Below are 19,544 nucleotides of genomic sequence, written 5' to 3' on the forward strand. Positions count from 1 at the left end.
GTAGTATATAATATTGTGACTGATTATTAAAATATGCTCTCAAAACTCCCCAAGACTCTTAAAGACGCAATATTTGGCAATATTTTTGTTGATAGGTATTATAGTATCACAGGTACATCATTCAGGTCTCAAATCAGTGGAAATGCAGGCCAGGTCAGAAAAACAATTACATATCAGCAGCAGCACTTTCAATAGAAAAGCAGTATGAGATCAAATGGAAATGGCAAATGGAAATTCCATGTTTTTCTTTTATTTGAAAAGAAAATCCACAGTCACATTTGTTCTGTCCAATTTTGGTGGCCTATCTTACCACAATCATCCCTAAAATATTCAAGTTCCAGCAGAATAGATACAGCCATTATCTACCAGATAAAGCACACCTTTGTTCACCGGAAAACAATGACAGCAATTTTCGAGCAATGTTGCAAAGCGTTCAGACACGCTCTGAAAGCCTCAGTAAACAAAGGCAAGGGAAAGTGGAGTCATAAAACTTGAAAAATGACAGGCACCACACATCAAAGCCAAGCATGTCTATTAAATCATTTCAGGGGAATAATCCTTTTCAAATGTGCCGTGTGACGCCTGTCAGAGTGTAAATTAAAGGGAGGAAACTGAACCATGGCCAAGGTGGAAAACACCGTAGCCCGCCCCGTTGTGGTTTTCACCACCACAAGAAGTTAAACATTGAGGAGAAGGTCTCAGAGGTAGCAATATGATTATAACTTGAAATTTCCAACTTAGTAAGTGCCATTTAAGGTTGCCAGGTCATTTCAGAGGAAGGGATGGTGATTACAGCAACAGATGCATTGTAATAAAATGGGAGTATATTTGAGTTCTCAGGATTTCTTTCTTTGTTTTTTTTTTTTTTTTTTTTTTTTTTTTTAAGTACATACAGCATCTCTTCAACTTTTTAAGTGTCCCTATGCAGCAAAGCTCACTGAATTCATCATAAACATCTAATTATACTTTGCACCCTGTGTATTTAAGATCATCAGGTGGAGAAATAATATAGTACATGGCCATTAGGGATTAACAAAATGTGTTCAGTAAAAACACAACCAGCCCTCTCAGTAAATGTTGCATAAGCATTACATAAGGAAGAACGTGGCACTCGAGTCGTTTCTTACCTGTTGAAGCAAAGAGTAACGGATGCAGAATCCTGGATCAGAGGGAAAATATTCATCAGAGACGAAGCGGATCAGGATCTGGTTCCCCTTGGATACCTGGGGCCCTGGAACCATCTCTGAGCCACACCAACGACCCAACACTATGCCTCCGACAGGCTCCTCCACCTCCACATAATCATACCTACAACAGCAAAACAAACCATTTTATGACGAGAGATTCATCAGTCACTATACTGTAGCATTCATGTTCTGTTTACATTCATCTTGGATGATCTCATCAAACAGCTGAGCAAGACAGATCGGCACTTGTGGCGTTATATGAGCGAATTTCAAGAGAAAGGATCTCTGATTTTGTGACAACAAGCAATTATGAACAATAAAACTAAAAGTTAATTGTTTTAGTCAGGATCCTATTTAAACTATCTAAAATGTCATTAGTTGGGGATGTGAAATAATCAGAGGAGCATTTACGAATGCGGTTTAATTGATTGCATGTCAAAACATTTTGAAAGCTGTTTACATTAGCATTTAGCGCTGTCTAGTTGGGATTGGATTAGCCAAAATCATCTACACTATCGTTCAAAAGTTCAGGGTCAGTGAGATTTCAAAGAAACACTTCTGTTCTATTCTTTTCTAATATATATATGTATATATATACATACAGAGGTGTAGTGGTAAAAAAGAATTCTGGGTGACCACATCATAGTCACGGTAAGGTGTCACTGAGGGTATCACTGGTTTTCCCTCATATAGGTCACACAATCACTATTCAATTCATATATTAATCTAAGTTCTTGTTAAAGAGACTCAAGAAGGAATAATAAGGTTGAAATCTATAAAGTTTACTAAATGACAAAACAGAGATACATTTTTTATATCCAGGGGTTCCAGTGCAATGAACTTGTACGCATTGATTAGGGATTTTGGATTATTTTCATAGTCAATTAATCTGTTGAATATTTTCTCAATTAATCGGTTAGTTGTTTAACAAGCTGGAATCAAATATTTTTTTACTTTTGTCTTTCATATATTTTATCAATGACACAGACTGCAATGACACAGACAGCTTCATTGCAGATGGACATCCTTTTGGTCACTAACAAACATTGACCTTTGGTCAATAACAAATGTTATTCTGTATGACGAAATATTTTAAAACATGTAATAAAATTATTATCTCTTCAAATAGGCCTGGCGGATCGTGGATATTGTATGTATACGAACACAAATAAACCGGAGATGAGATGATTGGCTGCTGTATGAATGATCATTTATATTCAAAATAATGAACGTTATTATTATTATTATTATTATTAATTGATATCCATTTTTGAATTTTGATGCAGTGTGTTGCGTGTCGTTCATTTTGTGTTGACCGCACATGCAGATTACACAACATATGGGTTTTGAATCGACAGGTGAGGTCCGAGTCTTTTATTCTTAATGTCAGTTCCATAGAGACGGGAAGAGAAAAGATTAGTTCATTTTGCTGAAAGAGATTCAAAGATCCGAGTCAGTAAAATGATCCAAACTTCCCACTACTACTGGCAACACCGCAAGCGATTGGTCAACACTGACAAGTTGCAGCGCAATATGAAAGACTTCATCTTTGAAAACAAACAACCTGAAACTAATAATGAACAATATGAAACTAAAACGACATAAGCTTAATTTAAAATGTCATAGGAACTGTAGGCTTATTTAGAGGTGGATAAACTCAATTTAGAGGTGGATAAACACACTTTAGAGATGGGTAAACGCTATTTCCGAATTTTGGGAGGTGCGTAAATGGCGTTTACGTGCGTTTAGCCTCCACTACATCCCTGTATATATATATATATATATATATATATATATATATATATATATATATAGATAGATAGATAGATAGATAGATAGATAGATAGATAGATAGATAGATAGATATATAATATAAAATGTGTACTGTGCTAGACTTACTGAGACTTGTCATGGCACTTGTATACTGTCATTGTTCACTCGTTGGGCTGATTGCTTCTATAGTTCTCATTTGTTAGTCGCTTTGGACAAAAGTGTCTGCTAAATGATTACATGTACTCAATGCATGCATTAATTTGATCAACACTTAGAGTAGGAGACATTTATATTTTTACAAAAGATTTCTATTTCACATAAATACTATTTTGAGCTTTCTTTTAATTAAAAAAAAAATCATGGAAAATGTACAACATTTGCACAAAAATGTAAAGCAGCAACAGTTGATGATACACATTGATGATACGTTTCTCAAGCAAGCATCAAATTATATTATTTTAATGATTTCTGAAGGATCCTGAGATACTGAAGACTAGAGTAATGGCTGGTTAAAATATTTAATATAAAAACATTTATTTTTCAATTATAATAATATTTCACAGTATTACAGTTTCTATTGTATTTCTGCTCAAATAAATACAGCCTTGGTGTGCATAAGTGACTTCTTTCAAACACACAAAAAATCCCAGGTATATATATATATATATATATATATATATATATATATATATATATATATATATATATTCACAATCAGAATATATTCAGAATACATTTGCATTGTTTTATCAAATCAGCACATGGAGGATTGGAGGTTGAGGGTAATATTTCATTTTTGGTTGAGTGTTAAGACCCCTTTGTGTGTATGTGTCACATCATGTCTGCAGAGACATGTTCATCTGATCGATTTTTGAGGCAACAATTCAAACTTTCGGGAGCAGCCCCTATCAGAAGTACAGGCTCATGACAGGAGCCCAGAGGAGGGACGTGACATCAGTCCTGCACCAGCAGCATGCGACAATGAGCACCTGATGCTAACTGTGCCTCATCACCATTGCCATAAATCCAGCATCATGTCCTTCCTGTTGGCCACCAGCTCCTGTCACATGCCTGGACACATGGAAACAACTGAGAGATGATGTGAGGGGAGGTTAACTAAAAAGTTCTGTCACAACTATATAGTTAATTCATCACTGTCCCCTATCATTCAGTGTGAGGGAAGGCTAATGGCTACGCGGCATCTAACTGTAGGTCTAATGCTTTGAGAGGCTCCACAGGGAACTATGGCAACAGACACACTATTAAACAAAGACATTAAAAAAGGCAGTGAGGAAAGATAGGAAAAGGAGAAATCGGAAGGAGAAGGATACTGAGAAAAATTGAGCTAAATTGCTTGGAGAAAGTGAAGAGTGAATAAGATTTAATGAGAACTACGGTCATGTAAGCTCATTAATTTCATTTATCTGTATTTGATCTCAAGTTAATATGCTAACGCATTATAGGCTTTTCATAAGTTACAATAGCCATGACCTAGATATCCATTCTCACAAGCATTTAATTAACTGAATAAGCTACGAACAAAACCAAGGCTAAATGTATTATCTCAATCACCTTTATGGCACTGCGGTCCACAGAGACCATAAGAGCCAAGTCTATCTATTATTATGACGTCTAAAAACATTATTCTGGGACTACTCAGGTATCCCCAAACGATCCGCAAAAATCAACAGGTTTACATGGATACTGTCCATTCACTCCAAAGAAGTTAAAGTAGGACAGAAGCATGGAAGAGCCACAGATATCTTTTAGAAAATATGGCACAGTAAAAGAAAACAAACTCTGGGTGACTTGAGTCCTTTTAACACCATAATGTTCATTCAGAATGCTTAAAAACAAGCTGCGTGAAAATTTTGCTATTAGCGCATGTTGCAAACCAACAACAATTTATAAGCTTAATCATTCTCTCTGTTATTAAAATGAATGCAAAAGATGTTAAGTAATCACATTAAAGAAACAGTGCTATAGTTTATAGCAAAATATATTAATACAATATTATTACAATTTAAAAATAATAAAAATACATCAAATAGAAAACAGTTATTTATTTTGAGCAGCCATTATTCCAGTCTTTAGTGTCACATGATCATTGAGAAATCATTCTGATATGCTGATTTCCTGCCTAAGAAACATTTCTTAACATGATTATCAATGTTGAAAACAGTTGTGCTGCATATGGAAACCAAGATACGCCAAGATTCTTAGATGAATATAAAAGTTCAAAAGAACAGCATTTTTTTTTTTTGGAATAGAAATCTTGTCACATTATAAATGTCTTACTTTTTTCACTTTTGATCAATTTAATGAATGCTTGCTGAATTTATACATTTCTTAAAAATAACATTTTAAAGACCCAAAACTTTCGAACGGTAGTGTACTTCATAACAAATATAAATAACTAAACACAAATTTTCTCTCAGCATTCTTTATCCGTATCCAACAGAGACACTTATTACACAGAATGTTAATTCGTAATTGGTGCATTTTTGTTAATTATTTAAATCAGTGGTCCACTGTTTTAGAAACTCTCTTAGATTATCTTTATTCTATTACAATTCAAAGCCTGCAGTGTTTAAAAAAAAAAAATCCTTTTCTATCACCATAAACCTCAATGAAAAATATTCCTGTACATGAAATAATGTACTGGTGATCAGAATTCCTAATAGCTGTGATGACTGAATCTTATATCTTATGTGCCCTTTCAACACCCTTTGACTTTCCATTAAAGACAGAACCAACATTGTATAAGTTCAAAAGTAGTACAGAAAATCTGGCCCAGTTTTCTTATCAGTCTGAACAAACACAGAGGATAACGAGAGCTGTCTGTAGTGGCCTGTGGGCTCTGGGCTGGGCTTTGCTGGAGGCAGTGTGATAGGATTCAGCATGCAGCTTTATTACGGTTTATTCCAGCCAAGTTGCTTTGATGCAATCCCAAATAGAAGAGGCTTTTTTTCTTAATTAACTTGCATAAGATCATCATACCAATGTGAATTAATTATTTTACTGCCTTTCAACATGTGGTTGCTCTAATTATTTAACCTGTTAGCATTCCACTGTACTGCCCGCAGGACACTGGCATGTGTTTGTACATAACTTGTACAAAGATGAATCTTTGAATAATTATTTATTGCTTGTGCAATCATACAGACCCAGTCACTGCATTGCTGCAAGGTATAGAAAACATACGATAAACACACAAAAAACACACACACACAAACTCTTTTCCAGGTCAAATACACTTCCTCATGGCCACATCCTATGATTTTAAACAAAGTGGACAAGTAAACACAGATTTATAGCATCATTGTTGGAGACTAGGAAAGGGTTCTTTCCTATTATGTTCACTTCTCTGTTTGATATGTCTTTGGGCAGGGGATAAAACTTATTTATACCTTTAAGTCAACATATAAAAAATAATGGATGCTGTATCCACCTTCCTGTGGATATTTAATCCATGTAAAAACTGCTGTGTTTTCCTCACTTAAGCAACACATGCTATTGGATAATGTTTAACAAAAGACAAAAGCTATAGACATTAGTATTAGACATTAGAATATCATTCTGTCTGATTGGCATTTGCAATATTACACCCACATTTTACCATCCAACCTTCTTCGGATGGATAAAAGACATTCCTTCTCACTGAATATCAGAAACATTAGGGAAGTAAAATGTAAAAGTAAAATTGCGAATTGCCAAACAGCTGATAAAAACATAACACTAATCCACAAGTAATTCACATGACTCCAGCCCATCAATTAACAATTTATGAAGTGAAAAGCTCTATGTAAGAAACAAACCAATCAATAAAACATTTTATCCTTAATCCGTTGCTTCTAGGTAAAATAGTTATATCCATAATAATGCCTTCGCTTGAAAAAGAAAAAAAATGCATAGAGATATATGCATAGATCAAGCACAGCTAGGGTGACCACCTGTCCCGCGTAGCGCGCACAGCGTTTGAAGCCCAATTCATGCGTCCCACAAATTGAGACTGTGTCACGCATAATCAATGCTTGCTCAAAAAAAGTTGGCCGCTCTATATCCTCGAGCCCCAGGCAGCCAAACGAACATTACTTGACAGTTCAGCACGCTACTGTTGCCAAACCCACCCCTCAGTTGAACTGCTGACTAGGTTGTTGTCAACTTTTTCGTTGTTGTTATGACAGCGCACGCACGTGCATACCAGACACACTGGGAAGGAACTTTAAGATGCATGCTTTTCAATTCGAAAAATGGAGAAAGTGAGGCTCCGCCATCATCAATTAAAAAAAAGAAGGTAAGTCCTGTTTCAAACTGTTTTTTTTTTTTCATGCGCCTGCCTTTACTAACATGCAAGTTCACCATCCTTTCTCCCCCTTCTCGTTCAGTGAACTTCTAGAGGTTTTTTTTTTTTTTTTTTTTTTACTGTGCCTATGGTGTTGAGCAACTACAATTCATTTTAATCCTATAATTTTATATTATAATTTATTTAAAGTGAATAAATTGTAATGAAAAATAAACAAAATAGCTAAAGTAAATTGTAAGTGGAAGTGCATCTGTCAATTCTGTCATGAGCATACATCAGCAATTACACATGTTTAGGGGAATAGGGCATTATTAATATACCATGTAAGGTGGTACGTGCTAGAAATGTGTAAACCACTATCAGTGAGTCTGCCCATGGGGTGGGGGCACCGCCGCGCAAGGCAGTGTCCCACATTTTCCCTCAGAAACATACCCCTTGTCCCGCCTTGGGCTTATTAGCAGGTGGTCACCCTAAGCACAGCCAAAAACAGTTCTAAACAAATATGTTGGTGGATTTTAAAGTGAGAGGACAACAGAGGATGGACTTTTCACTGGAGGAAGTGATATGGATTAGGGATTTGTATTTTTTGTGCTGCTGGAGGCAACGGTTTGAAGTAAAAATGCCTTGATGTACTTACTTGTGAATTATTGTGATGTTTTTATCAGCTGTTTGGTACTCTCATTCTGATGGCACCCACTCACTGCAAAGGATCCATTGGTGAACAAGTGATTTAATGCTAAATTTTTCCAAATCTGTTCCAGTGACCCAGAGATCTACCATCCAAGATGCAGATGAGTAAATTTTGAGCAAATTTTCATTTTTGGGTGAACTATTATTTTAAAACCAAAACAGTGTTAATGTGCAGTTAACATGTAGCCACTAGGAGGCGCTACACACATAGCTGGCAACACTCCAGAGGTTTGCTAATAAATGTGTATGAAAACACATTATGTAATTAATTGTTGACAAGAAATAAAACTATACTGATTTACCCTCAGCACAAGGCTTTCAGAAAATGAAGAACATTTCAGAGGTAACATGCACAAGCCAATAGGGCATTAATTAAGACAAAATATACTAGAAAACATTATTATTTATCAATAATTGGCAGAGTTCTACAAGATTTTTTCCACACCCATCAGCTATGTGAAGGTCATCATCTACATTCTGGGAAGCAGAAAAGCACAGATGTGCACGTCTGCAATCGATTGCACTTTACAGAAAAACAGAGGCATGGACAGAGGCCTGGAAGAAAGGAAGGCAGGAAAGCTAGCCTGTAATTGAAAGGGCCTTTAATGTGGATCGGCTGGCTGGGCTGTGTGTGACCTACACTGTGTGTACGTCTATGATCGTATGCTCCTCCAGAATCTCAAACAGATGCTATGGAGTTACATAGGAGACTAGGAACTAAATATGCACAAAGTAGAAAGGGCTGTTCTTTATGTCATCATATCAGTCATGGAAAAAATAAATATATAACTGAACATAATCACTCTAGGGGTGGGCTTTTCATTATTCATCAGCCTTCTTGCAGCACAGCCAATCTCCCAAATGGCCTCCTTTCGACTCTAAATCTTAAAAAAATGGACTCGGTCACAACAAGCACATACATCTCCACTGTAATTCCTCCTTCTCCACATACACTTACACTGCTGCATTGTATATAGGTGCTTTATCTTAGGTCTGACCCTGTCAAGAGAGTGCAATGGATGCCTGATGCTGCGTGTTTAGTAGCGCTGATTTGTCGCATAACACTAAGCAAATATTTGAGCACCTGAAAGGAAACCTTTGGGAATTTTTCAAGCTCTGAAATCTTCTAAATCTCCTCTTCTCTAGAGATTTAGTGCAGTCTTGATGCTCTATTGCAACCCGTCAGTTTAAATCAACTTCCAGCTTTGACTTGTACTAGACAGTCACAGCCAAAAAAATAAAAAGATAAAAAATTAGGTTATTATTCGGAGTCCATAATAATGATTATCTAAACAGTCTAATGAATTAAATAGTAGAAACAATTTACAAATGTAAAAAATATTAATAAATATGAAAAAAAATTATAATAAATAAATAAATAAAAGTAAAAAAAGTATCAGTTTACAAATTAAAATATGAAAAATAGAAATCAAATAAAATATAAATAAATGGAAATCAATAGTAGACAAGTTTTACAGATAAAACAAAAAACATTTTTTCCAATAATACCACCTTCATGAAATGACAACCTGCCCTTCCCCAAAATATTTAACCACGAGAAGCAACGCAACTGCCAAATATGATGGAAAATGTATCAATAATACAGTGTGAATAATAATAATAATAATAAATGCACTGTAGTCAATTATATTGAAAGACATGAAACAAATCAATATGCAGATTTCTAAAGCTACTTTTTGTAAATGCATTGGTTTGATTTACTCATCTACTACAAAAATTGTCTTTAATTGTCTTCATTTACTCTTTTATTCTCAGTCTTCTACATCTGCATGTTAAGTATTGTCCTTCTCTAATGTGCATGTGAGGTCTAGCCACTAACCAAAGGGTCAGGGTCTCTTACTTGCAAATGCCGTCCTCGGCGTCCTCCAGACCAAAGCGAGGATCAAAGGTCAGCTGGATCCTGGAACTTTCCGTGACTGCCACCAGCCGCCACACTATAACTGTATTCCGGGGATAAGTGTTGGGGAAGTCAGGACTTTGAAGAATTCCATCCCCAGTGACACTGAGGACCTTCTCATGATGAAACTCATGCACTCCTACAGAACAGAGAGAGGGAAAAAAGAGGTTTATTAGAACAGTATTGAATCTGCATAACTCACCAGAGAGGAGAAAGAACACACTATAAAGTCATTAATGAATAGTTCTTTCCTTTTTTTCTTTAATGCAAAATTAACACCAAAAAGGATTTAGCTTCAACTGTTTCACATTAAAACCCAAATAATATGGATTATGCAATGCATTGTGCAAATACTACATAACTGATCACACAAAGAAAGGATGAACCAAACCCAAGGCTTCTGTTTTTTATTGAGCACTGATTGACTGCAAACCTGACAATCACATTAAGCAACTGATAAAATGAAACCACAGAAATGATTTTGCCTGGTCAATATCATAAAACCAGCAGAATGATGTTCTACCATTTTCTAACACAGCATAAACTTAATGAACCCCTGTGTATCAAAGCAATATTGTGCTTTGATGTTGCTTCACCATAATAGTTTTCCATTATAGATCTAGATAAGAATGATCAATCGGTAGTTATAAAGTTTTATTTATACTGACACTCCAGCTGGCAATGACCTTCCTAGTTGTAGCAGTAAGATAAGAATTAAAGCTATACGTTGAAAACTATTGTTTAGGTGGTGGAAACTTGTGAAGAGTACTAGGACAGATTGTTCTGCTTCAATCATTTCCAATTTATAGTTCTGATAGTTTAACAGTTCAGAGAAATGCAAGGCTGAAGAAGTCATTTTGAGCTCAGTGCTTCAGGTTTAGCAGCATGAAAGAGGTAAGGTATGCCAAGAGTTTAGTCGTTTCAAATTCAGAAATGATTACATACTGATTTTACTTGCTATTTTGTTATGACAAGATTTACGGAGTTGTTCCTCCCTAGAGGAAGACAATATAATGGCTTCTTCAACACAGCACAAATAAAAGCACCTTTTACCTGCAGCTTTGCCAGGAAGGGAAAATGAGCTTATAGACATTCTGTGCTGACTTCCAATAGATTTTTCACTTAAAACTGTTATCCAAAGGTCATTCTTAACTCTTAATCCATGTTTCACACTGTTATTCTAGGTTAGTAATTAATCTTGTATAGTCCGGATTTAATGTGTTACATTCTTTATTTTTAAAGTTAATATGCCTATTTGTGTTTATGAGATTAAAAACATTGATTGGACAAGTACAACATGCAACAAGCACACAAATGATTTTATTTTAGTGTAAATGTACATGAAGTGAATGAATATTTAATAAGGTAACCACTAAGGCATATGATTGGTTGCCTGTTAGATTTAACATCACAATGTATAATTTAGCATTCAGATTTTATAACCCAGGGTTAACTCAAAAGATGTGTGAAGTTAATTAGTTAATTTTTTTCACTTATCTTGGTAAAAACCATGCAGATAACCTGGTAAAAACCAGCCTTTACCTGGGTTAAGGCAGGGTTAAGTTGGGTAAGAAAAGCCTACAAGTCTTTCTACATGTGCTGATGCCCTTTAGCCAACATTTCACAAGAGTTACATCACAGCAAAGAGAACTAATAAAGTACCAGCTTGAAAATATGGTTCCAAACAAGGCAAAAACAGTTCTTAGGAAGGGATGCTTGTTTCCTGTCCAATAAAATGTTATTGAATTCTGCAAGAGGATTGCAATCTACCTTTTCCTGTTGTACTAGGTTCAGAAAAGATGTGTGATGCAAACAGACAGCTGATGAAATGCACACCAGTGCTGGTTTTTACAGGCCTGTCACATTCAGAGCCCACCCAAGGGAAATACACACAGATTATTATTATTATTTTTCACACTACACTCATAAACACACAGCTCCCATTGAGTTTCAATAGGTATCTTGATCTGTTAGAGTGATGGTACCAGATCTGTAATGCTCTTTCTGGTATATCTGAATTACTTAAGACTGGAACAATTCACCTTCAAAAGTAACAAAATCCCCCACCATTTTCCTGTGCTGTATTTACAGATATCAATACACAATGGATGATAAGCTTTCAAAAAATGAGTCATTGCTTCCTTTCCAGCAAGTGCTTATTATCTTGTTAGCACAATGGAGGTCCAAAACAGGTTGACCTTCTCTGTATACACAAAAATCCTCAAATATCTTTTTTATTTTTAGAAAGAAAGTCATACAGGTTTGGAACAACATTGGGATGATCAAATGACAGAATGTCATTTAATATGATTTTTTGTGTCTTTTTTTGTATTGGCGAATGTCTTATCCCTCCATGGTCTGGATGACAGATCGCATCACAAGAAGCAGTTAATGCTGAATGATGTTTCAGGAGTCACTGGAAGAGAAATGAATGAACCACTGGGGTTTTAAAAAGTTCTGGGGAACAGCTTTAACCCCTGAGTTGTGTCCGCAACCACAAGACACAGAAATTTGATCACTCTGACAACCATATCTGAAGAAAAGAGAGATAAAGTCAAGTCAAATCATAAAAAAAGAAGAATCTGGTTAGAACATCAAATTCCAGTATGTCTGACTAAGTCTCTGTGTGACTTGTTTATAATAAGCAGGAGGAAAAAAACTGAGTGGAAAAAAGAAGAGACGACTGATATAATTTCTCTCTGTAAACATGACAGAGGCTACTTTGATGTCTCTATCTCATGTTATGATTAACTGCTCTCTGGGGAGATGTGAAAGACAATACACAAGTCAGTTTTAAATAGACAAACTTCGTGCACATCCGAAAAGTACCCCACAGCTTGACACGCAGAAACCTGGCATGCCCTGCAAACTATTGCCCATGTACAATAGACACCTTGTCAATGTTAGCGAGGTAAAGCAAGATCGCTCATGCTCTCCAGATTTGAGGAGCATTTTATGAGTAACAAATCCAAACAAAAGAGCCCGAGGCCCATAGAATAGTGTTGAACACCTCAGATCTGTTTGCAGCACAAGCCTAAACCCTTTATGGACTCCGTTATATAAACAGATCATGAGTCGGCTGCAGCTGCCAAGGTCTTTGATGTGCCTTGAAATAAAAAAAGGGCCTTTCCTCAGCATGTTACAGCATTTGCCCAGTTGACTGACAGCTTTTTGTCAAGCTCTGCATTAATGTTTAGAATTCTCTTAGGTTTCTGGCATTATGTCATGCCCTGTGACTGTAAGTTGTTCTTGGAAGGAAGGATAAGATGCTGTTCTCAAAACGCTAATGTAACAGGTGCAGATGTAGCTGATGTCTTACTGGAAAAGAAGTGGAGCATCGGTCAGCACTCTGCATCATTCAGAAATAAACAAATACCACCAATTTAATTTCAATTAAATTCGGAATTCAAGTTTATTTGTATAGTGCTTTTCACGATATAAATCGTTGCAAAGCAATTTTACAGAAATTATGATCCTACAATATATTTAGTAGTAGCTTATCAATGGTGACTGTATGGAAAAATCAATTAAAGACATGATCAAACAGAGGATGAACACTATTAACAGCAATTATTATAGAATAATTATTCCAAAACAAGCAATCATGTACACTTCATTTCCTAGATTTAAAATGTTCCTGTATTTTTTTAAGTATGTGGGTGACAAATGGCTTCTACATACACACTCTTAAAAATAAAGGTTCTTTATTGGCATTTATGACTCCATTTCTATTGTACAAAAGGTTCTACACAATGTAAAATGGTTCTTTCTAAGAACTCTTGACTGATCTTGAATGATCTAATTGTTTGTTTTGTTGCTAAACTTGAAAACCCTCCACGTGTGACTGCACTTAATTCAAGCTCAGTAAAATTCAACTTCCTGTCAATCCAATTCAAATTTAACTTCCTGAGGTGCAGGAAAAATTATATTTGTATTCACAGTCATTATTAAAAAAGAAACAATATAATTTGTGCAACCTTGGATTTAGTAACCTTCAGTATCTACAACCTCAACAAACTATTTTAATTGGTGCTGATAAGACTACTGTCCTAAGAGTCATAAATGGCTGTTGTTCATATTTTGACTGATAATTAAACAAGGAACAGTGAGTTTTACATGTGGTTTAACGAATGAGCTCTTAAAACAGAACAAGGTAATTCAACCCCCTCCCCCCCGCATGCATCTGCAAAACAACCTGTACATAATTTAATGGCAAAAAATTAAATAATAATAATAATTAAATAAATAAATGTTAAACAGTAGGAAAACAGAAATGTTGTAATGCTTCAAAAACTCAAGTGCACAAATACAGTAATGTCTCATGTTCACGGACCAAATCAAGGTCTGTCATTAGAGACTCAACTTCAGCCTTGACACTAAAACTTCCTTGTTTGATTTTTGAAATTTAGGTTTGGTAGGGATTGAGAGAGGTTCTGTGTCTGTACTTTGAGATGACCTCCTCTCTGGGTTAAATAATGTCATATAATGATCAGAGGCTGGCCCCTTGGGTGCATTACCTCAAACATGACTTTTCCTTGACCCACTTCTCTTTTTTCCCTCTTCTCCCGAGGAGAGCGCTACACTGATTAAGGTAGGAAGCTGAGCATGAATAAATAAGGGCTAACAGTGTTACCATTGTGCCTTGTTCACATGTTAGACCTCCGACTGAGTCTGGAGTTTAAATATTAACCTGAAAGCGGTAGAAACAAAGACGGCACAGACATAGGCGAGCATGTGCCTCTGGATGTGGGCAAGTGTCTAAATACAAACAAAAACAGAGAAAAACAAGAACACATTACTCTTTAACACAAAGTGACCCCAAACAACCTCAACATAATGTCAGTTACATATTTATGCATTACATCATAAATATGTTTACTACTACTAAACAAATTATAACAGACTTGAAGGGATACAAAAATATATATATTTGAAGAACACCGAGTTCCATACAACATTGGACACCACTGACTTTCATTATATAGACAAAATGAGATATTATCGGTTTATGTTCCACAGAAGACAGTAAGCCATAAAGGTTTGGAATGAAATGCAGGTTAATGATAACAGAATTGTGTTGACATTTTGGGTAAACTATTCATCTAATTTGACAGTGCACATTTAGGAAAGCACACTAAACATTTTAGCTTCAATCAAAGAGAAATGCAGTGAGGACAATGTTAGTTTTCGACGGCTTATTGCACTGAAACTAAATCTCTGGCCTATTGCCTTTCTCAGTCTACTCTGATCAGGTTTTTATATGTTTGAGGTTCAGAAACTGCAGTGTAAGAGAGCATTACAATCAATCGAGCTCTTAAAAACGCTTTCGAAACCTCTTGTTGCAAATTTGGCATAATAGCACTACATTTCACTCGATTCATATTTCCCAGTTGTCTGGCAGAAGGCCTTGATGTCCGTATTTATTTCACTCAAGAAAGTTCATTCTGGAGATCGACGCTGGTGCCCGTAACAGCGTTTAACAACATAACGTGCTAATGTTTCTGATTCCAAGGGACTTGTTTGAACGCTGACTGTGTTTTAATCCCCCACATGTCGGGAGCTGACTGCAGCCGGCTGGTAAAACTATACCCCACACTTACCATTTCCCCCACTGTGCATGCCGATTTTACCCCCCTGCATTTAAGTTGCTCCTACATCTGCTCATGGTTAAGGGTTTGCAGCGCTAACTACAGGTGCTGTAAATTCCAGTTCTGGCTTTTTCATATTTATTGCTTTAAGGTTTACAGTTGGTCAGCAAGGAGAAGAAGGGAAAAGGATAGAAAAGGAGAGTAGTGGGGGAGATAAAAATGAGGGGAAAAAATCATGGGAATTTATCATACCATTAAAAAATATTAATTTGGCTTCAAAAGCATTGACTTATTTGGAATGGTTCTATCTGCCACGTTGATACTCCATATGGAGACTTTGACTCGCTGAATTTTTCGGTTGCTGTTGGCCATTTAGCATCACTTAAGTGGCAAACCTTTTTTCTCAATATATTTCTTCATCCGTCTGCAAACCTGCAATAAGCAGCAAAACGGCAAGGTTCCAGTCAAAACTATCAATAGGCTTCATATTTCCCATTGACCTTGTGACTTAACTCCATGACACTGGTAGCAGACACATACGTTCGTTCTTCAACAGGTCTCACAAATCTCAATTGACACCTTGACACTCACTGGCACATCCATACATGTGTGTATAAAAGAAACATGAACAAATCCTTCCAATAATGGTATTGTTTTGCTAAATTCAACAAAGATACTGCATGGTCTTTTCACAGTGCTGTTGGACTTTATAAAGGGACAGTTCACGTAAAAATGGAAATTCAGATTTCATAGATTCATACTAATTTATTTATCTTCATGCTGGTTTAAATTATTTTCATGTGTCAAACTCAAAGGCTTTACAAAAAGTATGTAATATAAAGTACACAGAGACATTTAATAGAACTGATTCACAACATTTCAGGTGAGTGTGTGTGTGTGTGTGTGTGTGTGTCCGTAACAGAATGACCACAATTCTTCCACTGACCACAAACCTTCTGACAAAGCTATTTGACAAAGCTTCAGAAGACTTGGAATATAGCAGACATCACATTAACTACATGTAAGCTATGTTTTGCAATCCTTCAGCTCCTGGATACTATTTATTTTCATTGTAAGGAAAAGAGCAGCGAACATTCAGCTAAACTTCCCTGCGTTCCAGAGACTAAAGAAAATCATACAGTTTTAGAACAGTTTTGGAAGTAAACAGTCCTTTTAAAAGTCGTTTTTCCTAGCAACCCTTACAATCCTGTACATTTGTGTGATATTTATTTACTTTATTTTTTTTACAAATAAATTGTGGTAAAGAGCAAGGTCAAGTGAAGCTTGGCTAAGCTAAATCCCTATAAACGCTGTGTGAGCATAAGGTTGCTGTTGTGTCATCACATGCGGAGTAACAGAATCCTAGAACTTCACCAAGACCCGATTAAGATCCTAACAGGCCACCAAAACCCTCCCTCTCCACAGCTCACAGAATGAGGCTCATCCATTAACACGTTCTCTCAGAGAGCTCTGTAACATCCGCACATGCTATCATATGGCCAAATGTCGACACCAAACTAACCCACTTGGTGGGTGGGTGTATATAAGTGTGTGTATGAATGAGTTTGGGAAGCACTTGCCCGACAGGAAATTTGATTCTGAAGTTAGCATGACTGTTCCCTCTGTCTCTCTTCACAAGCTTTTTCTAATGTCTCACTTCATGTGGTTTATACTGCTGAACGGCTGACTGTGAGCTTAAAATTATTATCAGATCAAGTATCATCAGGGAAGAACATTATTTCTTCAAGTTCACTTTACTCACGCTTCATGCCAGATCTAAAATTAACAGCCAACAACTGGGAAAATAAAAGCATGTTGAAATGAGACACACGGTAAGTCATGTACAGTACATTCCCACAACCATTACGGTGATCCACTGTTCACCTCTGTTCTTTGTAGATTTGTTTTTATAGGCCAAAATAAGTAATTTATTGTGGAATAATTAAACAGTTTTGATAAGTACATAGTAATGAGCAATGTTATTTTTATTTTGCTAAGCATTAAAAGTCTCCCTTATGTCATTCCAATTTCCAAACCTGTATGACTTTCTGCTATGAACACAAAAGACATTCTGAAGATCAATGGAGTCCAATCGACATTGGATCCCATTACCTTTCATAAATAAAATAAAAAGAGATTTTTCAAAATGCAGAACACCACAGGTTTGGAACGATATGAAGGTGAGTAATTGATGACAATTTACATTTTTAGATGAACTACCCCTTTTAAAAATGTGTACCACTTGTGGCAACCAAAGAAAAAGCAAAAATAATTGTCTTCCAAAACAATACCTAAGAAATCAGACGGATCTTTTTTTTTTTTTTTTTGACATGGAGTCAAACACTTTTGGTTAGTTTAATGATTTTATATAAAGGGAAGATGCAAGAATACAAACATCCCTATTAAACTAGCAAACAACACTAAGACCAAACAAGGCTAGGATATATTTTAGGCTTTTCTCAAACAAAGCGTGTCTATTTGTGTGTGTGAAAGGAGCTTGAATTAAACTCTTCCGACTTGTCAGCTGCTGCATACTTGTGTTTGCGATTCTGGCCACACGCACAAAGCTTGCTCGTGTTGTATACAGACCACATCCTTTAACAATTTGGTGAGATCTTCAATTAAGCAAAACACGTGTGCGTGTTATTCTCTAATGGACGTCTGGTGTACTGCCTGGCTCATGCTTACTTTCACCACAGTGCTCTGTTTACATAGACGCGGCTTTGGTTCTCTGTAACTTATCTCTGACGAGAAGGGCCTTGAATTAGACATGACATCATCTGTGAAATACCAGAAGACAGTCAACAATCAGACTAATAGGGTATCTATGACAGGTAGTCATTGGGTTTTCTCATAAAATGTAGGCTGTTTAACCGCTGGCTTCCTTATAAAGGGAAATGTTCCTTTTATTGGTGCTTTTGAAAATTTTTGTTTTACTGTCCATTAACATTTTGGATGAATTCAACTTTAGAAACTGGAAGAGGAAATTTTTATAACAAATCAAGGTCTCTAAATCTCTTAAGATTTCTGTGAAGAACAGAAACATACAAAACATTACTGTGGAAACTCCTTGTTATTTGAACATGACAATGGTTATACTATGGTTATCTTTGAATAATCGAATCCACTTTAAAACAATCCGACAGAGACCTCAAGGAAAGATACGTTTTTGTTGATCATGCATTCCAAACCAACAAATATCCCTATGGATTTGCAATATTGCCTTTAACTATTAACATACCTGATAGATCTTTGGAGAAGTCTATAAAATCTGTGGGTAACCTTAATTCATACTCAAAATTAAGTATGCATCAATATTGAATTGAATATTTGCAATTTAGTTTTGGAACATGAAAAACATACAAGTCTGAAAATGGCATTAGTATCCAGCAGTTGTACTAGTCCATAAACATCTGAGCTAATAAAGGACCCATGTGTCAGCTTCTGAGTTCTCATCACACAAACCAGCTCCATGCTTAGTCGGGAAACCATTCTCATCAGGGTGGGTGGCCACATTAATGTCTCAAACCCCTTCTAATCTCATTCTGACCTGCCAGAGTAAAAATCTTCTGAGGATAAACTTTCATATAATAGCAGAAATTGCTGGCAAGAGACAACACACCAGCTGCTACAATAAACGAATTCCATGTCTTGCCGGTATTAAGGGCAAAACTCACCTTTCCACTGAATCTTTATCTCACCCTCTCATAGACACACAGACAGGTACATCTGTATCTGGGCCCAACACAAAACTCAGACACAAGACATCTTCTCTTGAAGGTTTTTTTTTTCTTTTTTCTGCCACAGCTGTGCTGGTTCTCTTGTGTAATGGCTGCAGGGCTCTTTGTAATCCCCTTTGTGATTTTGGGTGCTACGTGTGTGTGTGTGTGTGTGTGTGTGTGCGCGCGTGTGTGTGTGTGAATGAGCTCTCCCAAGTTTTACTGCAGTAATGCATCTCTCCCCTATAACACAGTCCATCTCAAAGCACATTTTAAATTCACTTAAAAGTTTTGATAAAGGAAAAGCTTCTGTATAAGACCCTACAGTCTGTTCCACGTACTCCAGCTGTCTTTGAAGACAAG

At 36.3% G+C, this 19,544-nt stretch overlaps 1 protein-coding gene across 2 annotated transcripts in view; it reads right to left on the reverse strand.

The window, feature by feature from the left end:
- The window catches only part of LOC113057995 (platelet-derived growth factor C-like), a 41,314-nt gene that overhangs the window by 6,901 nt on the left and 14,869 nt on the right, over positions 1–19,544 (reverse strand). For both annotated transcript variants that reach the window (XM_026225662.1, XM_026225661.1), the window contains 2 exons: positions 9,818–10,013; positions 1,128–1,308 (listed from right to left, as the gene is read on the reverse strand). In XM_026225662.1, coding sequence (XP_026081447.1) covers positions 1,128–1,308; positions 9,818–10,013 — 377 coding nt within the window. The remainder of the gene's footprint in view (positions 1–1,127; positions 1,309–9,817; positions 10,014–19,544) is intronic.

Source organism: Carassius auratus, chromosome 39, assembly GCF_003368295.1.
Source record: "Carassius auratus strain Wakin chromosome 39, ASM336829v1, whole genome shotgun sequence".
NCBI classification, from domain to species: Eukaryota; Metazoa; Chordata; class Actinopteri; order Cypriniformes; family Cyprinidae; genus Carassius; species Carassius auratus.